This window comes from Ascaphus truei, unplaced genomic scaffold (assembly GCF_040206685.1).
Source record: "Ascaphus truei isolate aAscTru1 unplaced genomic scaffold, aAscTru1.hap1 HAP1_SCAFFOLD_1552, whole genome shotgun sequence".
Classification (NCBI taxonomy): Eukaryota; Metazoa; Chordata; class Amphibia; order Anura; family Ascaphidae; genus Ascaphus; species Ascaphus truei.
Window position 1 is genome coordinate 38,390 of NW_027454442.1, and position 27,767 is coordinate 66,156.

The following is a 27,767-nucleotide window of genomic DNA, read 5'->3' on the forward strand; positions in this document are numbered from 1 at the left end:
TTTGTTATGTAATATTTATTTCAGTCTTCCAATAACACAAGAGAACAGTTAAGTAAACTTTATGTCCGAAAATGTTTTTTTTTAATGGTAGGAGCACTATGGTGGGGTGGTGGTGGTGGTGGTGGTGGGGGGGGGGGGCTAATCCTTACATTTGTCCTGGGCCTGAAGATATCTGTCGGCTGCCCTGCTCCCAATACATTTTAAAGCAGTTGCACAGTTCTTACATTGTTGAAAGTAACTATTATATAAAATAATTAATGTTAAAGTCTATATACAGTATATGTAGACAGGAACATCTAATAATCTGAATCTATGTGTACACAGAAAATAAGACTATATAAGTACGTTTTATATTATCTATTGTCAGTCCAAATAAAAGAGGTTTCACCTACAGTAATACTAAAGTATCATATACTCTGCACTACGTAAACGGGGGAATAAATATTATAGGCTCCTGATGAAGCCGTAACAACGGCGAAACATGTAGAGTGTTTCAGCCCATACCGAAGAGGAAGAACAACTGATGTCCACCCCTGTCATCATATCCGGAAGTTCGCTTAACAACCGGACGTGACGCAACGGGAGTGCCTGGCGTGGACGCGAGAGTATTGCGGTGGAGCAGAGGATAGTGAGGAACTCAAAAGGATCGCGTCCAGATGAGCACCCACTACCTATAATATCATACTGCCTACCTCGATCATATGAAGTGTAAGCCTGCATTTTTTTAATCCCTTTTAATACTAAATACCATCTGCACTATATGGTCTCTTTTCTTCTTTTTTTCTCCTTGGAGGTTGGGGGCTGGTGGCTGCTGTATACACAGGGAACATCCACCCATTAAGTTAGATGACTGCTTGAATTTGACTGCTTTATTGTGAGTAGTCATTTTTGAGCTTTGTTTGCACAAATTTATTCACAACAGTATTACACTATGTAGTGTTTCTTTATTTCATAACTACGAGACGAGCTCCCCTGATTTGTTGGAGGATCACCTGGTGCAAGACGAGTGGAACAGTCTTTATCAAGGGTTGCAGTTTGTTTCTAAGTTTCTTAATTTTTTCTTTAGATCACTTGATTGTTATTATCACACTGCTTTATTATTTACACATATGTGGTTGAATTGTATATTGTCACATTTAGGGTGTGTTTAGAGCGCTATTGTTAGTTTTTTTCACTTAGGAACATCTAATAATCTGAATCTATGTGTACACAGAAAATAAGACTATATAAGTACGTTTTATATTATCTATTGTCAGTCCAAATAAAAAAGGTATCACCTAATACTAAAGTATCATATACTCTGCACTACGTAAACGGGGGAATACATATTATAGGCTGCTTTAGGATTGTACTAAGATTAGAGTTTCATCAGCAGAAGAGCAACAGCTGGAAAGAAAAAGCCTTGGTGGAGACCAATATTTCCATTGGAGCATTTAATTATCACCTCTGTGTTTATTCCAAGGTGGCTTATGGATAGGGTTCCAGTATTGCAGATACTTTCAGTGGCACAACCACGTAGGGCCCCTATGCTTGAGTTAGATCCTAAAGAGAGAAACATGAGTAAATACAGTGTAACTCCAGTGAAATGCATTTACAGTACAATATTATTGCAGTTGAACCTCAGTGGAGTGAGCAGGGTGAGTACATCTGATCCATGCTGCTCACTGCTTGTATTATTCTACACTGAGGTTACTGAGTAATTACACACTAAAGATAAAACACGAGCGTTACTCTGATTATAAGGCACAGTGACAGCTTGATGCATTTACACATGAGTTTTACTGCACATTGTAACTGTTCTTTTTCTCCCTGCATTACAGTTACATTGTGTAAAGGTTCCGGTCCTGGGTTTGGCTGGAACTCGCCCTTACATGGCTTTAGAGGGTCCAAGCAAACCTCTCTCTCTACTGAGCAATTGGTTACAGCTGTTTTTGGCCTTAAACTTCAGTCTGCCTTTTGGCTACCAGTTGTGCAGCCCTCCCCCCTCTGTGTAACCTGTGCTTGTCACAAGCCTCTCTCCTTTGCCTGGCTGCAGTATATTCTGCTTCCAGAGACCTACTCTGCTTCATGAGGACTTCCCTGTGCCGAAGCCCCTTCATTGAAGCTTTTCTGTTCCGGAGACTTTCCTGTGCTGAAGAGCCTGTGCTGGATCCCCTGCGCTGTAAATTCTCTGTTCCGGAGGTCAATTCCTGTGCTGAAGCACCTGCGCTGAAGCTTCCCTATTCCTGAGGCCTTCCCTGCACTGGATCTCCTGCGCTGAAGCTCCTCCCTTCGGTCTTCACTGTGCTGAAGCCCCTATGCTGAAGCCTTCCCATATGCCGACCCCAGCCTGTGACCCCGACCATCGCTCCTGTGCCGCCTGCCTTGACCCCAGCCTGGATATCAACTACGCTGCTCTCTCCAATCCTGACCCGGCGACACACGACTATGGTATCCACAATCCGGACCCAGGTCGGTGTTTCCATATCCCCACCTCAGCCCTGCGGTCCGTTCCTGGTTTGTGGCGAGCACGTCCATTACACATTGTACGTTCACAGCATAGGTGTTACTTACTGCTTTGGGGCTGCATTGTAATAACAGACTAAAAGTACAGTGCAGATTTAGAGAACTTTGACTGACTGCATTGACTTGTCCATACAAACTGGCCCTCACCCAACTTACACTGGAACTATGTACAGTACTCTTTGATAAAGTTCCTAAACGGAACGAAACGCATCAGAGAATTGAATCTATGTGATGTCCAGCACCACGTCTTGAATAAAGATTGATTTTATCTTCACTTTGGCGGAGATTCCATTCATGCAGTGACCGCCGTTACTTCTTCTATTCTACACTGGCGACACACTTTATTCGAGCTTGGCTAGTCCCACGAATTCGGGTATACCCGGGTGTATTGAGGTTTGTGACTGTTTTCTGCCCGAGTACATTGAGTTATTTTCCAAGCAGGGATTGAAGCATTTTATTCCCGCTGGCTGCAATACTGCACAGTATATATATATAAACTGCATTACAATTCATGAATTTATGCCATCTGGTAGACACGCGAAGCATTGCAGCCTATTAAACCCTAATCATTATCATTTAACAGATCAGCCGCCCATCAGCCAGGCATGAACCCAGGCTGGGAAGGCAAATGCAACGGGGCTTGTCAGAGGTTAGGAGTGGCGCATTCCAGGTATCTGCCAGGTACATACCGGGTATTTGCTCGAATAAAGTGTGTCGGTGCAGTATGTACAGTATTAAGGCCGCATGTAATGTTTGGGAATTACACCAAAATATAAGATTCTGCCCTGCATACCAGTAACGTAATATTAGACTACACAGTTCCAGTATACAATGCAAATAAGCTATAAAGCAATTATAAAGATTTCTTATATACTTAAGAAACTTCATCCATAGTGGATCAAAACAAAAAGACGGTATTTTAATAAAGGTTTCATACAGATATTTCTATTTCCTATTGTACCTTTGGAGATGTCAGATGCTAATAACACCTATACCTACCCAGTATTGTGCAGTATTTAAAGATTTTTTTTTTCTTTCAAAATGTTATTGCGATTTTACAGGGAAAAACATACATCATAATATAACGCAGACCCAGGTTAAGGTCGATAGCCATTTACAGTCCTGATAAACACGTCAAAATAAGTACGTAGAACTCGGGCTAGTCAGACGCAAAGTTATCTCCCCCTGGTCTTAAAGATGCACCCCCAGGTCACGGACCTCCCCCCACGCTCCAGCCGGGAGGGTGAGCACCCAAGAAGCAGGACCAGCTTTTCCCCATTAATAGTAAGGGTGATAGAAAGCGGGGACAGAGGCAGGAAGAAAAAGAAAAGGGCGGGCAAGAAGAGGAAAAGAGAGGGGGGAGGAAGGAGAAGAGGGGGGAGGACGGAAGTGGAGGGGGGGGGGTGATGAGAGAGGGGGAAGAGGGGAACCCCCCCTGCCAGCTGCCCCACACAAGACTAGCACCAGGATGCTTCATGACACCGGCATTGGTCAGCGTTCTTGGTTTTAGCCGTAAGGCCACCCATCCCAGACTTTGTTGAATTTATCTACATTTTGTTTCAGGAGAGCAGATAATAGCTCCATTGATTGGACCTCTCTTATTCTGGCTAACTCAATTTGTCTACTAGGCTTTTTGATCTTCCATTTTGCTGCGATTGAGCAGCGAGCTGCTGTCAAAATGAACGAGACAAGTTTTCTGGATGTGGCAGGGAGTCCCTGCATGGTTTTGCGAGTAGAAATGTCAATGGGTTAAACTGGACCTCCATTCCCACCATCTCCTCTACTAGAGAGTGTATCATACCCTAGAACGGCCGTATACCCGGGCACGTCCACCAAATATGTGCCAGGTCTCCTTTCTGGCCACAACCCCCACAACAGAGGCCAGACCGACCAAGGAAGACTTGGCTCAGCCTACTTGAGGTGAGGCACCAATGGAATAGAATTTTGTAGATATTCTCTTTGATAGTGGTGTAAATTGACGTTTTAGCTGCAGCTTCCCAAATGTCCTCCAGTCATCTCTATCTCTAGATTGAGGTCTTCAGTCCATTTTAGCATGTAGCTATGGTTGACGGGAATCAAGGATCGTGCTAACCCTTTATATAATACTGAGATCAGACCCTTCTGATACATCCCCACTGCGCATAACTTCTCAAAGTTGGTAGGTTATTCAAACTTAGAGTTGGGAGAAACCCATATCAGGAAGTGTCTGATCTGAAGAAAACTGAATACGGGGAAAACTACTAGGTGGTATTTCTTCTGTAGTTCAGAAAAAGACATGAGCTTTCCCCTGTCTATCAAACCGAAAACCTTTGTTATATTAGCTTTTTTAAATTGTTTAAAGTCTTTGCGGTCGCAACCCGGGGGAAAATCCGGGTTGCCAAATAAATTAATGTTTTCTGAAGGGGATGACGTTAAACTGTGTTTAGTTCTAGACTTAGACCATATCTTCCACGTGCATCTCACAGCTCCCAGGTTTGTCTTGCCCGACATTATCTCCCTTTCCCCCCCGCCCCCCCAGGCCACAGCAGGGCCGGGAGGGCTAGTGGGAGACATAGGAGGCCTCAATCTCCAACCAGCAGCAGGACGTTGGATCGTTATTCCAAGTCACCGCCTGTTTTAAATGGGCTGCTAGGTAATATTTAGATATATCTGGTACTCCCAGGCCTCCACACTCCCTCTGTGCCATCATGATTGATCTGGCTACTCTAGGCTTTTTATCGTTCCAAACGAATTGGAAAATTCTATTTTGAATATTTTTCAGGTCCGCTATTGGGACATGGATCGGCAACGTCTGGAATAAATACAGTAGCCTAGGTAGAATGTTCATCTTTATGGACGCTACTCTTCCCAGCCACGAAATTTGGTTTTCATTCCAGCTCTGGAGATCCTTTTTCATTTCCGCGAACAGCGGAGGGAAGTTGTATTTATGTAGAGCTCCATAGGAGTCCGCAATTTTGATCCCGAGGTACTTAATGTTATTAGAGCTCCATTTGTAACTAAAATTTGCTTGCAGAAGTTTTACTTCCGGGGGTGTCAGAGATAGATTCAGGGCTTCAGATTTGTCGCTATTGATTTTAAACCCCGACACCTGGCCAAATTTTTCAAGCTGGGTCTGAAGGTTGGGAAGGGTTATCAGGGGAGAGGACAGGGACAGAATTACATCGTTTGCAAATAACGAGATCTATACTCCCTCTCTCCTATCCCAATACCCTTTATATTTGAGTCTTTTCGGATTATTGCCTGCGAGAGCTCGATCGATAGGGCAAAGAGTAGTGGGGACAAGGGGCAACCCTGTCTCGTACCATTTCTTATTTTTATAGGGACTGAGCCTCCTCCTGGGAGCTTCACAAATGCTGATGGGTTCTGATATAGTGCTCTGACCCCCTCGAGAAAGGGCCCGTTGAAGCAAATTTGATCAATGTTTGAATCAGAAAATCCCATCTAATTCTATCAAATGCTTTTTCAGCATCTCAGCTCAATAAACAAGCTTTTGTTTTTGAGACGAAAAACGTTCGCGTGGTCGATAATGTTTATAATTTTGCGAGTGTTATCCGAGGCTTATCTACCCGAATGAATCCCACCTGGTCTTTGTGGATTAAACTCGCTATTATTGGATTTAGCCTGTTAGCCAATATTTTATTATAGATTTTTAGGTCCGAATTAAGTAGAAAGATTGGTCTATAGCTACCACAATTCAACGGGTTCCGTCCCTCTTTATGGATTATTGCTAAATTAACTAAGGACATCTAGGGAGGAACAACTTCCCCTTCCATGAAAGAATTGAAAACTGCTAGGTGGGGGGCTAGCACCACCTTAAACTTCTTGTAATATAAATTGGAGAAGCCATCTGGGCCTGGGGACTTATTTGTTTTAAACTGTTTTAACACTTCTGCTACTTTCTTCAGCTTTTATTTTTTCATTCAATTTGAGAACGGTTTCTTCCTAGAGGGCCGGTAGGCTGCACTCTTCCAGATATTTTGGGGTAGCCGTCAACCCAGACTGAGCGTTTTGGGTGGATTCAACTTATATAATTTGGTGTAGTAATCGGAAAATTCTTGGGCAATTTCGTTTTCTTTAAATGTTTTGATGCCAGTTTTGGTTCGAATTGCTGTAATTTGGGATTTTACCCTTAGACCTCTAAGTTTATTGGCCAAAATCCGATCTGCCTTATTACCTTTGTCATAAAACCTTCGGTTTGTCCACCTTAAAGCCCGCTCTACAGTACCTCTTCAAGTTGGACGTTTTTTAATTCCGACCTTGCTTTATCTAGCTTTTTAAATAGTTTTTTTGTGGGTTTGGTTTTGTGTTCAGCCTCCAGCAATCAAACTTTCTCCAAAAGTTCCTTGTAGATTTTCTTCTTTTTTCTCTTTGGGTAGGACGCCATATAAATGAGGGAACCTCGGATTGTTGCCTTATGGGCTTCCCAAAGCGTTACTGGAGATTTTACTGAGCCCTTGTTTATGACAAAGTATTTAGAATTTTTTTGGGAGATCGAGTCTACCACTTCTGTGGAGTTTAATAAGGAGTCGTTTAATTTCCACTGATTTCGTGAATTTTTGGTGAAGGGCCGAGTGAGACGCATATCGATGGGGGCATGGTCAGACCAGGAAATTGAGCCAATATTTGACTGGAGGGACACCTGGAGAACATCTCTGTTACCTAGAAAAAAGAGAGGGGGGGAGGGGAGGGGGAGGGGAATAGAGGGTTGGGGAGGGGAAGAGAGGTGAGGAGGAGGAGAGAGGGGGAGAAGGGGAAGGGAGGAGGGGGGGTGAGGGAGGATGGGGGGAGGGGAATGGAGGAGGGGTGGGAGCAGCCACATGTATATTTTATGTTGGTCCTTCTGAAACCTTAACTTGAGTGTGGATATGATGACTATACTGAGCGCTTATCCGACCCAAGCACATTGCCTTGTCGGGGCCCAAGTCAAGTCCCTCAGGGCTGTGAGTATGATATTCTCAGCCTGAGGACCCAACCGGGACATCTATGGGGAAGTCTGGGACCGACGAGCGGGGGATCTCCCTCTACCATCCTCCCTCCTCCCCCACACCACAAGCCCGGACCAGACCCATGTCCTGAGATACCCTGGCGTTGGGGGCCATCCATCAACTCCCAATCCTCTGGTTCGCGGTGTAGTCTTAGAGTGTCATGGTGTAGTCCCAGAGTGGGGTCGCTGATCATCCTTCCAGATCCCAGAACCTCCAACCATCCCACCCTTCCCCTCCCCGCGGGCCGCCCTCCCCCCCGTCCCCCGCCGGCGACGATCCCCCCCGAGGCAGCCACCAACTCCGTATGCTGGACCCCGCAGGCAGAGCTACCCACTCAGGCCCATGCAGGAGCCGTGGGCGAGACCCAACCTCGGGGAGGGGCAAAGGTCCCAGAAGGCTCCGGATCCCAGTGCTGCTTCCATGGCAGAGGCAGGGGGTGGCCCAGGCCAAGCCCCTTGGCCCACGGGAGGCACTGCCCCGACCAGGGAAATCCAAGTCGGCCATCATAAGGGATCCCCTCAGATGGCGATGTATGTATGGCGGCGTGCACCCCATGGCTTCCCCTCCTCCTGCATCCGCCTGAAAAGAAGTCCCGGTGGGCCCCTGATATTTGCGGGTCCAGGCTAGGCGCAGTATCACGTTGCGGTCTTACTCAGCTGGATTCGAACAGGTTAGTTTTTCTTTTTGATGGTGAGCATCCCCGCGATCCTTTCTGATGCCCATCGCTGCCTTCGTGGCTCCCGTGGACCGTTATCCTCCTGCTCCTCCTCTGGTGCTTCAGGCAGGGAGAAGCCCAGTTCTCTGAGGAACCTTGGTACATCTTCCAGATAGGAAACTGAGGTGAACTTGTCGTTCAGCACCACAATCAATCTGAAGGGGAGCCCCATCTGTAACGGATATTTTTATTCCTCAGCATTTCAGTGATGGCCTCAGCTCCCTCCTGTGATCGATTGTAACCCTGGAGAGGTCACTCTAGATCTGGATCTTCGTTCCCCGAAAGGTAATTTCATTTTTTACTCGGCTTGCTATGAGGATCCTTTCCTTGGTGCGGTACGCGTGGAACTTTACTAGAATGTCCGGGTTCTCTTTGGATCTGTGGATTTTGGACCTGGAGCTCTGTGGGCCCTGTAGATTTCAATGGGGTCTTTGCTTAGTTCAGGGACTAGCTCAATGAACAGGTCTTTTAAGTAGGCCTCGAGGGATTGCTTCAGGGACAAAACGTATGCGGAGGTTTTGTCTTCTGTCCCTTTTTTCCTGGTCCTCTAGTTGGTCTTTAAGATGCCTTATTTCAATCCCAGCCGGTTCATATCGTCTTCCATAGAGGCCTGCGAGCCCGCGACCTCCTAAGCTCCATGCTTTCTGTGTGCTCCGTCAGGGACTGCATCTCGGCTCTCACCTCCCTCAGGGCCGCGGTTGTATCCTCTTGAAATTCTCTCCGCATCCTGGAGAAGAGGTCTTCCATATATTCTCTGTTCAGGGATCTGCTCTCTGTCCCTGGTTCCGGCAGTGGTTCTCCTAAGCCCCTGGGGAGCCCGCGGTGTGGGGTCTCACCGAGAGGTTGGAGCTTCGGGCCCGGCGAGAAATAGGACGAGACACTCGGCGGGTTCTTTTTGCTTGTCTTGGGGTTCATCCCTATAGTTTCCCCTGCACTTTGGTGTATTTTAGTGCTCCAAGGATTTGGTATATTTGCTTATCTGTATGCTTTAAGTCGTGGGGACTCGGGAGCTAACTCCTTGGGCAACCATTCAGGCTGACGTCACCATAAGTCTCTCGTATTTAAAGATGTTTAATGAACAAAATCTACATTTGCAGTGTTACTAATACTGTGTTACAGTGACGCAGGGAGTGGTGCAGCTATAATGAAAACATAGGGTAGGGTAGCGTTTCTGTGCGTTATAGTGAGGCAGTGAGCCAGATTGGGATTGTGTTATTATGGTGAGGGTGTCATCCTAAATCAAGAAATGGACAATGTGTTTGCAGTAAAGTAAGCAGTGGAAAATATCTGTGAAGTTTGATTACTTAGATTGTAAACTGTTTCTATATTTATTGCACTGATTACATTATTTTTCCATGTGTTTCCTTTGTAAAGTGCGCTGTACTTACTTGTAAGTGCTATATACAGCTCAACCCCATTATAGCGCGGTCCGCTACAACGCGGATTCGCTTATAACACGGTCCCCGATTTCAAAATATCTCCAAGTTTTTGTATTTTTTTAGCGAAATGGCTGCCGCGCAAGGAGTTACCCAGCATCTGAAGCTCCCTCCTCTCTCCCTCCTTCATCAGGCTAAGTCCACGTGCACGGCGCACATCTCCAAGTTTTTTTTTTTTTTTTTTAACATTCAATGCTTTATTGCTAACGAACACACACACACCTTCCCCCTACACTAGTAATTTTAGCATACCATGCAGGAATCGAACCCATGACCTTCATACACTTGTAGCGATTCTCTACTTGCATAGGATTGGTGTGATGTCATTGACTCTATTATCAAACTTAACTACTACTTTCAGTACTAGTGTCTTTCAGTACTTTCAGTGTACTACTGTGACACTGAGCAATGTGTGTGCAGTAAAGGAGAGTCGGTGCAATGTGACTATAGTGGAATTACCTGTCATTGTTGTAGTTTGTAGAACACACTTCTTCTCATCCCCAGTGCACTCTATGGTATCCGAAGTGTAACAATTGTCAGAGTTTGCAGAATTGCAGTTTGGGCACGTCACTCCATTCTTTATATTGCTATCAGCTGACACTTTAAGTGAGAAAGAGGAAGAGAATCAGATGCTATGAATATTCCAGTCTGCCTTTATTTTGTTAACACTTAATGGGCATAACAATTAAGCATCATGAACAAAACACTAAGGGGCCTATGCAGTAAGCATTGATAAGCCACTTTAATAAAGGAGATGTTGCGTGTTTTAACTTGTATTAATAAAGAAATGTATTTACTTACTGTACACAAGACCTGCACAATTCCAGTCCACGTGGGCCGCAAACAGGCACGGTTTTCAAGGCTGGCCTGAAAACCGGGCCTGTTTGCAGCCATCAAGGACTGGAGTTGTGCAGGCCTGACTGACTGTTCTGTACACCATCCTACTGTAAATGTTTTGACTTTCTGCACTTTAATAAAGGAGATATTGCGTTTTTTTAATTTTATGAATAAAGATTTTTTTTTAATAACACCATACTGTTGTGCTGTTGTGCTGACTGTAAACCATACTAACATAATACATGTAGAATAAATGCATACTTTTTATTTTTTCGGGTTTATTATACAGTATATATAAAAAAAGTATTGTATACAGTCTGAAAACATCAGCATAATGTTTCAGGTATTCTATCCTAATCAATAACAACGACCACTAAACTGTAGACTCCGGTACGTGGTTTTTTAAATCCGATTCAGCAATGTGCAAGCATTGTTACACAATGCGATATTATCCATCGAAATCCCACCATTCTACGTTTTCCGCATGAGATGACAACGTTTTCTTTTCTGAGGAAAAACAAAAGTACAAGTTTTACTGTAATGGTCAGTTACCTAAAGAAGTTCCCACAGTCAGCCCCACCAATAATTTTCTTGGGGGGCGTCTTCTGTTCACATGCGCATGCGCCTACCGTCGATGTGATGACACGCATACAGAATGCGTTTCAAGAAGGTTCCAATGCGCATGCTCCTAGCTTTTCACCAATTGTGCAGTCTCTACTGTAGAAGCCGATCAGCCAATTATATTGCTTTCAGGAGAATCGCTTGCCTTTTGAATCGCACTGTTATTGATATTTTAAAAATAAAAAAAACAGAATAAAATACGGCAACATTACTCACCATAGAATTTCCCATCAGCTGGCGCCGAGCCACTGCCAGTCCCGTATTCTTGATCATACACGTCGTTGACAGGTGACAGCGGGACTACTACACCTGTAGTCAGCTGATGAGGCTGGAAATCGCTTAGTACATGCAAGCTTGCTCGAAACTGTACGCGAAATCTGGCTCAGGCTGCAGGTATCCGGGCGTGGTAAGACAGCAAGGGTTGTCACTGATGGTCGGACCGTTATTGGAAGCCGGTGCTGGTGCTGGCGCATTGCTTGCCAGCGACTGACGTTTCTTACTTGGTTTTAACACGACCTTTCGCCTTTTGCCGTCTGCATGATCATAGATACGGGAAAAACCCGGTGATACTGTACACACCAATACCTCCAATAAAATCGGGATCAATACGAAAAAAACATGGATCGCTACATAACCTTATCCTATTGCATGCTTCCACACATGAGCATCTGGCGAAAATTTGTAAAAGTCATAGTTTTCGATAAAATACTGATAAATTTGAACAACTGTTGCCATCTTATCATCTGTTGCATTTATCGCGGCCCATATTAAATAAGCATACGTTCTTCTGGGTTTTTGGAACACGGGCTGCAGTTGTGCACTCATGGCGGGACTCTGGAAAATAACCAGACCAGAAAGTGTGGTTGTCTTTCTTTAATATGAAAAGCCTAAATTGATACAGTATTGTAACCTCTTCCTTCAGTCCCAAGGCCAAATTACAATAGACCACTGTGGTATTTTTTTAAACGAAACACCTGCAAGTCGACACATTACTGAAGCGCATGCGCATTACAATTCATGAATATCTGCCATCTGGCGGATACGCGAAGAATTGCAACCAATTAAATCCGAACCATTATCAATAAACACATCAACCGCGCATCAACCGCGGCTGTGAATGCAACATGAATGCGGTATAAATGCGGTCAGAATGCGGTCAGAATGCGGCATGAACGTGGTGAAGTGCGGTGAAGTGTGTGGCATTCGGAAAAAATCCCGGAAAAATGCGGTGATGTCGGAGAATAAAAGGGGCCGCGGCTGTAGAAAAGACATGGAACTAGAGAGAGAGTGCTGAGAAGAGCCACCAAATTAATAAAGGGATGGACAAACTAACTTATGAGGAGAGGCTAGCTAAATTACATAGTTACATAGTAACATAGTAGATGAGGTTCAAAAAATACAAACGTCCATCAAGTGCAGCCTACTAGTACACTAAATTTAAACAGATACTTTATCCTATATCTGTACTTACTTATTGATCCAGAGGGAGGCAAATAAAAAAAAAACAGTGACATAGATCCAATAATATCTCATTAGGGGAAAAATAAATTCCTTCCTGACTCCAAGAATTGGCAATCGGATTACTGCCTGGATCAACATTCTTCCCATGTTTACTTATTTGCCTGTATACCATTCCTTTCTAAAAATCTATCTGCCATCACAGTCTCCATGGGTAATACATTCCACATTTTAACTGCCCTTACTGTAAATAACCCTTTCCTTTGTTGCTGGTGAAATCTAATTTCCTCCAACCTTAAGGGATGGCCCGAGTCCTTTGTACTGCCCGTGGGATGAATAGTTATTTTGAAAGCTCCTTGTACTGTCTCCGAATATATTTTTATATAGTTATCATTGTGATGGTAGGGGGGTAGCACAAGGCCGCCAACAGAAGTCATGGGGCCCAGGACAAATGAAAGGAGCAGGCTCCCCCCAAAGCGCACATACTGCGGACCTTTTACTTAACTTTTTTCTTGTTCATAAAAAAACATTAAAATGCGATCTGTTTATTTTAATATTTTCAACAAAAGACAAAGATACCCAATGCTATATCCTATGTGACAAAAGACCTGAGGGGGATTCAGTATGGGACTGGGGTGTTCCCGACCTGTCTTCTGGGTTAGGGGGGATTCCGATATCTCCTGTGTGAAGCTTGAGAGTCAGATCTGAGAGAAAGCAGTATAGGTTATTTCGGTGTAGGTATAGGGCAGTTAAGATAAGACAGAGAGAGTGTGGGTAAAATAGAGAGACAGAGACAGTGGGTGTGGGGGGTGGGTGGGTGACGGGGTGGGTGACTGACGGGTGGGTGGGTGACTGACTCGTGGGTGGGTAACTGACTGACACGGGTGGTTGACTGGGTGACACTTGGGTCATTGACTGACAAGTGGGTGGGTGACTGACTGTGGGTTGGTGTCTGTATTCATTCACACACACACACACACACACACACACACACACACACACACACACACACACACACACACACACACACACACACACACACACACACACACACACACACACAAAGGCCTCCCAGGCCGAAACGCGTCAAGAGGTTTCGCTTGCACCTTGTGCAAATAAAGCTCTTTTATTTTTCCCATATCAGCCTTCACTTCCTTTTTTGGTGCTGTGCGGCGCTTTCACTCTTCTTTAAGAGATTATCCTTTCTAAAAATCTATCTGCCATCACAGTCTCCATGGGTAATACATTCCACATTTTAACTGCCCTTACTGTAAATAACCCTTTCCTTTGTTGCTGGTGAAATCTAATTTCCTCCAACCTTAAGGGATGGCCCGAGTCCTTTGTACTGCCCGTGGGATGAATAGTTATTTTGAAAGCTCCTTGTACTGTCTCCGAATATATTTTTATATAGTTATCATTGTGATGGTAGGGGGGTAGCACAAGGCCGCCAACAGAAGTCATGGAGCCCAGGACAAATGAAAGGAGCAGGCTCCCCCCAAAGCGCACATACTGCGGAACTTTTACTTAACTTTTTTCTTGTTCATAAAAAACCATTAAAATGCGATCTGTTTATTTTAATATTTTCAACAAAAGACAAAGATACCCAATGCTATATCCTATGTGACAAAAGACCTGAGGGGGATTCAGTATGGGACTGGGGTGTTCCCGACCTGTCTTCTGGGTTAGGGGGATTCCGATATCTCCTGTGTGAAGCTTGAGAGTCAGATCTGAGAGAAAGCAGTATAGGTTATTTCGGTGTAGGTATAGGGCAGTTAAGATAAGACAGAGAGAGTGTGGGTAAAACAGAGAGACAGAGACAGTGGGTGTGGGGGGTGGGTGGGTGACGGGGTGGGTGACTGACGGGTGGGTGGGTGACTGACTCGTGGGTGGGTAACTGACTGACACGGGTGGTTGACTGGGTGACACTTGGGTCATTGACTGACAAGTGGGTGGGTGACTGACTGTGGGTTGGTGTCTGTATTCATTCACACACACACACACACACACACACACACACACACACACACACACACACACACACACACACACACACACACACACACACACACACACACACACACACACACACACACACGGAAATCGGAACAGGGGATGAGGTGAATCAGAGCAAGGGGGGAATCAGAGCCAGATGGGGAGGGGGTAATCGGAGCAAGGGGGGGAAATTGAGCCAGTGTTGGAAATCGGATGGGGAATCAGAATGGGGGGGCAGGGAGAATCAGAACGGGGGGGGGGGAGAATCGGAGCAGGGGCAAGGGGGAAGCAAGAGGGGCATGTAGCAGTACTTACCACTTGCTCCATGCAGGAAAGGGCGGGCCTCGCTTTGCAAGCTCGGATAGAGCTTGCTGCAGGCCCAAAAAAAATCCTGGCAGCGTGCCAACATGCGCCAGCCTATCAGGAGAGTTGGGAGTTTTTTTTTCTTCTTCTTCTTTGTAGAGAAGCGTGCGCTGCCTGGCACATCGCGAGTGCACTAAATCCTGTCACCCCGTGGTGACCAGGTGACGGGATTTATCGAGGGGCACGGCTGCGCAGGGGGCCCGGGCGGCCGGATCCCCTGACTCACGGGGCCTGGGATGCCAGTACCCTCTGTCCCCCGCTGTTGCTGGCCCTGGGGTAACATGGCTCACAAATAAAGGTCAAGCCCAATTTTGCTTACCCCTGATCCGAGTATAAGGGTTCAAGAGAGTTAGCTCTTTGCCCAATAACACTGTATAGTTTTACTGCATAACCTGTGTAAAAATATTATGTGATTTTCCCTTTCCGGGTATGCCAGCGAGCAGGGATTTCTAGGCTGTGTTTCAATGGTTTTGCAGAGGAATTGTTGGCAGAATGGTCCGGTACCCAAAAAATTTACCCATGAATCAGCAGTCATCACACGGACACACCAAGAAAGAGGTGACCGCAGGGCCCCTCCCGGCAACCATATCAGAATGCGACCAACACACCGATGCATCAGGCCTAACAGACATGGGCAAGTACATGCTCCGGTGTGACATGGTGCAAACAGGACTTACCAACTTCGACGACCATCCTGAGAATTACCGAATATGGAAGTTCACATTCAAAGACGCTATCAAGAGCCTGGGCTTCTCCGCAAGGGAAAAACTCAGCCTACAAACCAAATGGCTGGGGAAAGAATTCTTAGAACATGCAAAGAGGCTCAGGGCATAAAATGTGAACCACCCCCAAGTAGGTCTTGACTTAGTATGGGAAAGGCTAGAGGAGTGCTATGGTAGTCCCAAAGCAGTCGAAGACGCACTCTTCAAGAGAGTCGACATCTTTCCCAGAATTGCAGCCAAAGACTACTCGAAGTTACGAGAACTCGGGGTCTGCTGCAGGAGCTGGAGTCTGCAAGAACAGACCAATCCCTAACAGGTCTCAACGTCCTAGACTCCAAGAAAGATGGACTTTGCAAGGCTCAAAATACAAAAGGGAGAAGCAAGTCGCCTACCCCCCCTTCTCATTCTTCTTGAGCTTCATCCGCGAAGCAGCAAGGACAAGGAACGATCCCAACTTTGTCTTAGGTGCGCAAGCTACACTCAGTGCAAGCAACCTGAAGAAGGAAAGACCAGCGGCGAGATACGGTAACGCTAAAGCACCTGTCTCAGTCCACAGGACGGACGTGTCCCCCATGACTCAAACGAGTCCAGACCAGTCGGTAGATGGAAACAAGAAACCAAGGGACCTTAGCAAAGAATGTCCCATATATAAAAAGCCGCATCCGCTTAACAAGTGCATCGGGTTCAGAATGAAGCCCATAGAGGAGCGCAAAAACTTACTCAGAGAATAAGAAGTTTGCTTTAAATGCTGTGCTTGCACAGGTCACCTATTCAAGGACTGTAAAGAAACTATAAAATGCACAGAGTGTAATAGTGACAGGCATGTAGCAGATTTACACCCAAAAACATTGAAGCCTAAACCATTCAAGAACCCAAACCTGTGACAAAGCAGAGCGGTGAGGAAGAAGAGAGGAAGACACTTTCCCCATTCATAGTGTCTAAATACACCGAGATTTGTTGTAAAGGAGGTGATGGTAGATCTTGTTCTAAGATATGTCTTGTAGCGGTACACCCAGAGGGACAACCCGAAAGAGCCATAAGGATGTATGCTATCTTCGACGACCAAAGCAATCGATAATTGGTCAGGTCAGAATTCATTGATATATTCAACATACAAGATAGCGCCTCTTCTTGCATACTCAGAAGGTGTGCAGGGCGGATAGAAACAACAGGAAGGAGAGTGAACGGCTACATCATATGTTCAGTGGAAGGCAAAGTAAAGATACCTCTCCCTACACTCAGAGTGCAATCACATGGCAGAGAATAGGAGCAAAATCCCTACACCAGACGTGGCACGCTACCACCCCCATCTCAAGGCAATAGCTGATCGTATCCCACCACTAGATGAAAGCGCCCAGATCTTATTGCTACTTGGCAGGGACATCATGAGAGCACACAAAATCCGTGAACAATGAAATGGGGGCCATAATGCTCCAAGCACCCAAAGGCTCGATCTAGGATGGGTGGTAGTGGGCGAAGTATGTATAGACAAGATATTCAGACAGACAACGTAGATGCCCTACGAGCAAACATGCTGGATAACGGTCGTGCAGCTCTCTTTAAATCATGTCCTAACCACTACCAGGTGCAAGAGGAGCTTGGGAACAAAGAGACACAAAGGCATATCACCAAAACACATGGAGACGTTCTTGTGTCAGAAAAAATTACTGTTGATCTAGGGTGTACAGCGTTCCAGACGACAAGGAACGATAACAAGCAAGCACCATTAATGGAAGATAGAGAATAATTCCTGAGGTTAACGGATAAAGATCTCTTCAAAGACGGATCGGGCAGTTGGGTGGCCCCGCTACCATTCCGCTCACCAAGAAGACGCCTCCCAAACAACAGAGAACATGCCATCTCTAGGCTCACTTCGCTCCGCCACAATCTACAAAGGAAACCGGAGACCAAGAATCACTTTGTGACCTTCATGCAGAAGATATTCCATAGTGGTCACGCAGAGCTGGCGCCACCACTGAAGGAAGGTGAAGAATGCTGGTACCTCCCATCATTTGGTTTCTACCAACCCCAGAAACCCGGTCAAATCCAGGTAGTGTTCGATTCCAGTCCTCAGCACCAGGGAATCTCTCTAAATGATGTCCTACTCACTGGATCAGACCTGACAAACAGTCTTCTAGGAGTGTTGATCTGCTTCTGCATAGAGCAAATTGCCATAACAGCAGACATCCAACAGATATTCCACTGCTTCCTTGTGCAAGAAGACACCAGAAATTACTTAAGGTTCCTGTTGTACCAGAACGACGATAAAGATGACGAAGTCATAAAGTACAGAATGAAAGTACATGTCTTCTGTAACAGCCCGTCACCTGCAGTGGCCGCCTACGGGCTCAGAAGGACGGCCCAAGAAGGAGAAGAAGAGTACAGGAAAGATGCTAAGAATTTTGTCGAAAGAGACTTCTATGTAGATGACGGATTGAAATCATTCCCCACAGAAGAAGAAGCCATAGACATACTCAAAAGGACGCAAAAGATGTTAGCAAATGCCAACCTAAGACTGCATAAAATAGTTTCCAATAGTGCCATAGTGATGAAGGCGTTATATACAGATGATCACGTGAGCGACCTTAAGAATTTGGATCTGAGGACCGACACGCCTCCCATACAGTGAAGTCTGGGGTTAAGCTGGAATCTCAAAACAAACACATTCACATTCTAGGTGTCCATCGAGGAAAAACCCTACACCCGACGTGGAGTCCTGTCTACGGTAAATAGTCTCTACGACCCACTGAGATTTGTAGCCCCAGTCACTATACAAGGAAAGTCTCTTCTCAGAGAATTGTCCTTCGAGAAGCAGGAATGGGACACCCCACTGCCTCCAGAAAGATGGAAAGAGTGGGAAACGTGGAAGGATTCTTTGAAGACCCTTAAGCAACTTCAGATCCCACGCCCCTACTCATCCACATCCCTCACTGCTGCATACAGCAAAGAGCTTTGCATATTCTCAGATGTCTCAACAAAAGCCCTAGTAGCGGTGGCCAACATAAAAACAACAGACGCAGATGGAAGTCACCATACCAGGTTCATGCTTGACAAGGCTAAACTGGCAACACAACCAGACCACACTATACCCAGACTCGAGCTATGAGGCGCAGTGTTAGCAGTAGAATTGGCAGAACTCATTGAAAATGAAAAGGACTGTAAACCAGATGCTATCAGGTTTTACACAGATAGTAAAGTGGTATTAGGCTACATATGTAACAAAAAACAAAGATTCTATGTATACATGGCCAACCGAGTAGAAAGGATAAGGAAATCAACTCAATCAGAATAATGGCAACATGTGCTCACAGACCAAAATCCTCCAGGCCATGCTACTAGATCAGTGTCCGCAGCAAATGTACAAAGCCAGTCATGGCTTACAGGACCAATGTTTCTAACGCAAGTAGACGAAACACCGTCAACCGCAGCCAACGACTTTGAACTTGTAGATCCCGAAAAAGACACGGAGATAAGACCTCAAGCATCCATTTTACTCATGAACATACTGCCCAGGAACGCATTTGTATTGCATCAATTCTATCGCTTCTCTAGGTTGACGGCCATCCTGCGAGCAGTAGCGTATTTCAGGCACATAGCCATCTCCTTCCGCCAAACTGCAGGTGGTAAAGTAACCAGTGCTGTGGATGAAGTTACAAGGGCAAAAGAGACTGTTTTCCGTCACGTTCAGAGAGAAATGTATGCAGAGGAGATCAGTTGCATCTACGGAGAGAAGAGCATCTCTAAAAACAGCCTCCTGTGGAAGCTGAATCCTTTAAATCGACGATAATGGCCTCATTAGAATAGGAGGTTGCCTCAAAAAGGCCAACTACGCAGGGAGGAAAGTAATCCTCTTATTGTCCCTGGCCAACATCACATCGCTACTTTGTTGGTTCTCCACTATCATGAACAAGTCATGAATCAGGGACGACACTTCACAGAAGGAACTATCAGAGCAGCAGGAATTTGGATCATTGGAATAAAAAGGTCCGTCGCTAGCATTCTCCACAAGTGTAATAAGTGCCGCATGTTGCGGGGCAAAAGCCAAGATCAAAAAATGGCGGACCTGCCACACGCCAGACTTAGTACAGAACCCCCCTTTACCTGTGTAGGACTCGATTTTTTAGGACCCTGGATGGTCAGCTCACGAAAAACAAGGGGTGGACTAGCAGACAGCAAGCGATGGGTGCTACCTTTCACCTGTATGAGTACACGAGTCATACACTTTTCACCTGTATGAGTACACGAGCCATACACATTGAGGTCATAGAATCTATGGACGCATCAAGCTTCATAAACGCCCTCAGAAAATTCTTTGCAATCAGTGGACCAGTCAAACAAATACATTCCGACTGCAGAACTAATTTCGTTGGAGCATGCAAGGAATTACAAATAAACACTAAAGGTGTTGAAGACAACAGCATCCAGAAATACTTGCGTGACCAGGAGTGTACGTGGATATTCAACTCTCCTCATTATTCTCACATGGGTGGAGCATGGGAACGCATGATTGGAGTGGCTCAACGCATTTTGGATTCTATGATGTTAAAAACTAACTTGGCTCGACTCACTCATGAAGTGCTAACCACATTAATGGCCGAGGTGTCAGCAATTGTCAATGCGAGGCCTTTGATCCCAGTATCTACAGATCCAGAATCGCCAAGTATTCTGACACCAGTAATGCTCCTCACATAAAAGGTAGGAGACATCCCAACCCCAGTCAGAGATTTTAACTAAAAAGACATGTACAAACGCCAGTGGAGGCAGCTGCAGTGCCTCACTAACATATTTTGGGACCGCTGGAGGCGTGAATATCTTGTGACACTTCAGGAACGCCACAAATGGCAAATTGTCAAACAAGACATCCAAGAAGGGGACGTTGTTCTGTTAAAGGATAAGCAGGTAGCACGCAATGAGTGGCCTATGGGACTTATCATTGAAACCATCCCAAGCAGAGATGAAAGGGTTCGCAAGGTCAAAGTAAGAGTCACTAAACAAGGAATTGTGAACACCTTTATAAGGCCCATTACAGAGACTATTCTGCTAATGTCCGAATCAGACTGATCATCCGTTCTATGGACTCTGAAAGACATTGTGGAGCACTCAGCAAGCCTGAACAGTGCACCCACCTGGCATCCCTTGCAAAAGGGGCCTTGGAGCCAGTGGTACCGGCCGGTATCACATTGTTATGAAAACACCATGTTATGCATTATTGTTGTGTATTTACATATGTTCCACATAATTTAGTTATAGTGGTATCTCCAGATACCAGACGGGGAGTGTCCTGGAACAGGACTGTATATTTTTCTGTTTTCCCTTGCAGCTCTGCCTGTTAGCCCTTTCTATTTGAATGTCTGCTATCCCTGCATCTGTAACACCCAGAGCATGTGGAAACTGTTACATTTTTTATACATTCCCCTCTACAGTCTGACAATAGCTGGTTGCCCTGACAATCTCTGTATTCCCCCTAGCTGAGATGGATTATCTCAACTCCCCTGTCTGTGTTCACAGTTAGCATAGTCCTGTTACTGTTCCTGTTTGACAGGAACACCACACTTCCTTTTGATCCATGCAGGCTGAGTGAGTACTCCTATTCTTATCAACTCCCTTGCAAAGCAATCCGTTTCGACCTTCCCTTAACACAAAAGCACCTTCACCTAGAAAAGCACTCTCTCACCACTAATAACATCTCAAGCACCCTTTATTTTGCTGTGACATTCTCAATAAAGTTAAGAATATACTAAAGGACTTGTTGTGCTTTCAAAGAGGGATGAGTTCAAAGAGCTATCTGGCCTCATTTATATCCTGCATATGACCCTGTGGCTGCAGAATAGGTTGTAATATTATTTTGCTTGACCGTGCAAAATAACAAGACCGTGAATAGCGCGTTGATTCTTGCATCGCAATCACATTACTAATATTTCTACAATAGGGTTCTGTAATAATAGTTACACCATAGGCATAAAAGGTTATTTATAACAACATTTAACTACACTACCTACCCCCCTTGTTAACCTTATTGGCTAGTAAAGCATGGCCATGTAATGCATTACTAACTTTAAAGGTCATTAAGAGGTTAACCCCAACCACCACCATCTGCGGGGCCTAACCACCCTCACAGGCGCAACTACTACCATCCTTCCCCACTCCCAACAAATCTAACCCCCCGCTCTTGACTAAAGACAAATAGCCCTATTAGCCAAATGTGACCCCTTTTCTGACTCTTCACTCTGCTCTCTCCTCACCCTCCTCTATTTCTCTCTCCCTTCCTCCTCCTCTCTTTCGCTTTCACCTCATGTCTCTGTCACTTTTAAACATTGAATGTACATGAATTCCAATTTGATTGCGAATGTTCAGGGATAAGAATCAAAAAGGGAATGTACATCTTTGATACATCTTTGAGACTGAACAGTGAATATCCGCGGCTGATAGCAGATTCACAGCTAACTTGAATGTCGGCGAATAATTCACCCACCTCTACTCTTACTGTCTGCCCCATGCATTTCAACATTGTATTAATCTTGCACTTTTGTTAAACCACTGTGTTTCATTTTGTACAGCACTGAATGTAGCATGACATAAGAATATATAATAACACTAACAAAGAATAATGAATTGATACTGAAATAGCCCTTTGTCCATATATTGTGTAACAGTGTTCATCCAGGACTCAGAAGGTTAACCCAGGAAGAATGGTTGGGCAATCAGGAAGTAAGCGGTGACAGCTGACAGCCACCCTTGATAAGGAATGTTATGCTTGTGGAAAGTGGCTGTCTCAGACTGCATAGCTGTCCTATGCAAGCTGCTAGCCTCTTTCTAAAACACAGTAAGAACTGTAATATTGTTTCCTGACTGACGTGGTGTATGTTAAAAAGGTTGGGGACTGGCGTTAGCCAGCCAGACTGATAGATAGGGCTTGGCTTGTTAGTAAGTTCACCCAATGTGGAGTAGGTGTTATTTTGCTAAGTTTTGTGTTGCCTTAAAGGGACAGTGTGCCCCAAATGTTTAGTTCTGCTATGGAGAAATAAAACCACTTAACATTTGCTTTAACCTGAAACTACACATGTGGACTATTGTCTGACCTCATCTACAGGCCGTCCTGCCACAGGTAGCAACAACACTAACTTTTGGATGGTTCTGCACTTAATTACAGCCAAGGAGCGGGCATCCTATTTGCCCAACCACAACAGGATATGCCATCCCCTTCTGTCACTCAAGTGCAGAACCAAAGGATGAAGGGGGAAAACCCCACGATAACAACTAGCAAACCTGTGAATACCAGGGTTTACTGCCAGCCCATAGAGTAGATTTTGTAGCCAAAGATGGCTATCAACAGATGTAAGTGCATATAACATACCGAATAGTGTAATTCTAATAGTTTGCAGAAGTGGGCATTGTCCTTGCAGTCAAATAGTAGTGCATACACAGTGAGAAACATCTGTGCAATGTAACCACCTAGTGTAGTGAGACACTGAACAATGTTTATACAGTATAATTACAATTATCCCAACTGCAATGAGACAGCAATGAGTTTCTGTGCAATGTAACTGTAAGGAATCAGGGAACACGCTCCCTCCTTACCTGCCGCATCTCAGTTCCCGCTCTCCTTATAGAGCATGCATGCACCCGCAGTTCCCTACTCGTACCACGGAGCCCGGCCACCCCCGGTCGCGTCACGCATTCTCTCACACGTGGTGCGTACACGTGACGGCGTGCGCCGCCCTCCAGCTGCGAGTCAACTTCGCGCCCCCTTGTGGCGTATTCTCTACCCATGCCTAGTTTCTCTGATGTCTCTCTGTATGGCATGCGCCGTCCTCTAGCTGCGAGTCAAGATTTCCTGTTGATTCTCTGTGTGGCGTGCGCTGCCCTCTAGCTGTGAGCCTACCTTCCTATGCATCGCTGCCCCTAAGTCTCTTAGATCGCTCGGAGTTCGATCCTTAAGAGGGGGGTACTGTAACGATGCGCAGAACACGCCCCCTGTGGCGTGTCCCTTCCTTACCTGTTTACTTCTGATCGCCGCTCTCTAGCTGCGAGTCAAGATCCTGTGTCTTTAAGGATTCTGAAGCAAGCAACGCCATCTTGCTTTCTGGCAAACCCTGCCCTCTTTCTCCTGACAGGAAATCTCTTTGACTTGCTGTCTGCCCTGGTGCCTGCTGGTACTCATCGCATACTGTTCCTGCCTGGACCTCCTTGGGACCTTTACTTTTTTCCTGTGGGTTCCACAAGACTGGGACAGTCACTCTTATACTACTGAGGTTAGTTTACCGTCAGGTAGTGTAGGTACCTGCTTAGTAGGGTTCACCTTGACGTGGTAGCAGTCTTATAATTCCTTGGCCAATGGATTAGACTAAGAACCCTTATGTTATGTTTAGTTTTGCTGCACCTTGCTGTTTCTGTCACTATGCCTTTAAGAAGTCTGAACGTTCTCCAAGAAGCAATCCTTCTCTGGATGTTACCTTGTGCTCTGGACTCCATGCCATGCCCATGTTCTTGGTTTCCGTTTCAAGACTCCCGTGCTGAAGCGTTGGCTTCCCACACCCCCGCGTTGGTGCCTGAGAACGCGCGCACTCCCGCTCTGCTGTCAGAGCATGCGCGCACATGCAGCTGGATCACTCGTGTCTCTGAGTAGGCACCGCACCTCCGAACATGTCACGCTTTCTCATGCGCACGGCGGGCTCACGTAACTACGTGCGCCAATCCCAAGCTGCGCGGCAACTTACTCCCTTCGTATCCCCTGCGGCCTCCCCACCTCACTAACGGGTCCTTCCCCTTTTCCCTGCGCTTGTGAGGAGAGCACAAGCGTGACAGTAACTATTGTGTAATCATTGAACCAGTGAGGTGAGGGAACTGACATACTGTAGGAAAGAATAGTGAGAAAAAAACATATTGAAATTTACGGACTTAATACCTAAAGAAAATAAAACCAGTGAGGTACAGGGTTATTTATACAGATGTGACTTTGCATGGTGACATGCTCTGGTGTGTAAAAGTAAAATGTACTGTATCTAAACACAGGTGGTGCATGTAACACAGAAGCGAAGATAGAAATACAGTATTGCACAGATATATTACTGGAGGTAGCACAGACAGTTAGGTAAATAATGACACTGAGGCACTTACAGGTGGTCCTGGGAGGAGTGCAGTTGTCAGTGGTACAACAGGAGGTGTTCATCTTGCTTTTGACTGCATGATTGCTAATACTCCCAGACATTCCACACTTGCTTTTGGAATCACAACTTCTGATCAAGACTGTTTCCATGTTTCCGGCTACAGACAAAGTATTAAAATAATATTCTTATTAACTGACCGAAATAGATACAGCAAATAACTAAATTGGTTAATCAGTTCTTACACAAGATTAATGTTAACAAATAGATTCTAGGCTATGTACTTTAGATAATGTGGCACTGGCTATTTCTTCAGAACTGTTTTATGAATCCGATTATTATTCTGTCACAGTGTTTTGATACCGCTCCAGTTTCTCAAAAAGATCTTAACATTTTCTATCTCTTTTTCTCTCCCATTGACGATATAAAACGATATAAAATGTACAGTATCTAATTTTCTTACCTCTAAAATAAAATAACCTCACTAGTACATTAAAGTCATTGACATATACAACAAACCTGCTGTGTTCTCTGTGTATGAAGACATGCAAACGTTATCAGGAGAGCAGATCTTAGACTTGCCAATGCAGAGTGAACCAAAAGTATCCACACACACTTTACATGAGAGCGAATAACCTGAAAGATAAATATATTGTTATTAGTTGAAGGCTCAGTAAGAGAAGCCGCGTCGTTGACTTTATATCAATCATTAACTTCACTGGCTGAACTATTTTACATATTCTTGTTGACACCGCACCACAAAATCAGTTTAATATCACAACTTTTACATAAAAATATCTTGAAAACAACACCTTGGTGATCATTTATTAAATTGTTTAGATGTAAAAACAGAGCTTGAAATGTATTAAAAATGAGAGGTACTATTCATCAAAAGGAAAAAACAAGTGACTCAGTGGTCACAGCTGCTCCAATCAGCCAAACACATTGAAAAAGTAAAACAAACTTTATTGATTCAAACAGTGAACATCAGCAAAGAGATACTCTGACGCGTTTCATCCAATGGTGGACTTTATCACTCTTTGATAAAGTCCACCATTGGATGAAACGCGTCAGAGTATCTCTTTGCTGATGTTCACTGTTTGAATCAATAAAGTTTTATTACTTTTTTTTTACTTTTTCAATGCGTTTGGCTGGTTGGAGGAACTGTGACCGCTGAGTCACTCGTTTTTTCCTTTCCCTTGTCGTCACTTCCGGCAGGAGCACGCCGACACCACGAGCAGCCAGGACACAAGCTGCTTACACATCAGTGCTACAGGCAGACCACATCAATCTCCGTGAGTACTGAACAGCTGAATTGTGACATCGTTGGACACAGGGTGGAGGTGAGGCCGACGGATACCGGATACATTGACTTACCTTTAGGCATTTCCTTGGACGTGCCTTTCTGTACTTCTACCGGTGATATATGCTTCCTAGCCCACCACCCTGATTTAGTCCGGATACGTTTGAAGTTCTAATAGCTTTTATAGCAATATTTTATGAAGATGTGGTGTCTTTCTCCCTGTTCTATGGACTGATATATTTACAGCCTGGGTAGTAGCCTCGGTACATTTTGGGGGTCATTCCCCAATTTTTTCTATTCATCAAAAGTCCCGTTGCTGCTAAACTGATGCACAATACATTATAACAAAATGTACAGATTTCTATCTGTATCTAAGACTTCTCCCCCTATCATGCACCATTACCTCTAACTCATGTGTTGGTCCTTGCTTGGTGGCTTTCAGTTATGATGGTAACAAAACTAACCTTTTCACTGCTGGTGGGATCTTTATGAATGTGTTGCAGCCCCATAACAGGAGTGGCTCTTACATTCCTTTCCATAACAATGGCAGTGGTGGGATTCAGCCGGTTCGCCTCGGTTCTGCGAACCTGTTCCTGGAATTTCCCAAGTTCACAGAACCGGTGCATTAACCAGTAGTAGAATCACTTGTGTCAGAGCAGGAGCAGAGCAGGACTGCAGGGGAGGTGTGCTATCGAGCAGTCTGACCCGGAACTTCCGGTGTCTTCCGCTAGAGCGCTCCTCACCTCGTGCTCTGCCTCAAGAGATTCTTCTACTGGCTGGGGGACTGCTGCCACTTCATACCATTTCCCCCCCACCTGTGTCCAGGCAGGCATTGAGGAGGGGAGGGAGAGATCTGAGGGAGATGTGAGAGGGGCTGAGGGAGATGGGGGGGGGGGGGTGGACTAGGGGAGATGTGAGTATGCTGAGGGGTAGGGGAGATGTGGTGATGATGAAGGGGACTCGGGGAGATCTGATGAGAGTGACTGGGAAGATCTGATGAGGAGGAGGACTGGGGTAGATCTGATGAAGGGGGGACTGGGGAAAATCTGTTGATGAGGGGGAGAGCTGATTATGATTTTTCACTATGCAAGGGCGGTAAGGGGAGAGAGAACCCGTTGCTAAAATTTCTGAACCACACCACTGAACAAGGGTAATTACTCACCTGCATCCTGAGATACAATATACACAGTTATGTATTACCTGCCTTTATGCACATTCCTGTATAATTATCTCCTTTAATTTGTAATGGAGGGAATGTGTTAACCAAGGCTGTTAAATGACCCTACAAATAAAATATTATTACTCATAAGAAAATGCTAATCACAGATTATAAGATAATACTTTTTACCAACTTTATTGTGCAAGGAGCACAAACCATACTTCTTAAGTGCAGCTCCAACAACATAGGGATTAATTATGTATTTTGTATACTGCTTACTAGTAATCTGTCCCTTTGAAAGAATTAAACAGCACAAAATTCAGTGATAGTAGCACGTCCCTTCTTAGTAGAAACAGACTTACCTGTTGCTACAAGAGCTGAGAGGACACAGAGAACTTGCAAAAGGGATCTCATCATGAGAGGATTCCCAGACAGGTCACTGCAGATAGGTGTGATATTAATGCAGCCGGAGACCTCAATGTTACACTCTAGTCAGAGGTTTGTTTAGTTATATATTAGGAAAAGAGGGCGTGTGAGGAATGAGATCACAAAAATTCAGAGGAGGTT

At 45.1% G+C, this 27,767-nt stretch overlaps 1 protein-coding gene across 1 annotated transcript; it reads right to left on the minus strand.

Annotated features, from left to right (window-relative positions):
- LOC142476298 (phospholipase A2 inhibitor NAI-like) lies at positions 1 to 27,622 on the minus strand. Its single transcript, XM_075581745.1, has 5 exons — positions 27,563 to 27,622; positions 25,258 to 25,374; positions 24,752 to 24,898; positions 10,101 to 10,241; positions 1 to 1,542 (listed from the first exon to the last, which is right to left on the minus strand). Exons 1-5 carry the CDS (start codon positions 27,615 to 27,617, stop codon positions 1,358 to 1,360), a joined length of 645 nt encoding a protein of 214 aa, XP_075437860.1. The 5' UTR covers positions 27,618 to 27,622; the 3' UTR covers positions 1 to 1,357.
- Positions 27,623 to 27,767: the final 145 nt, after the last annotated feature.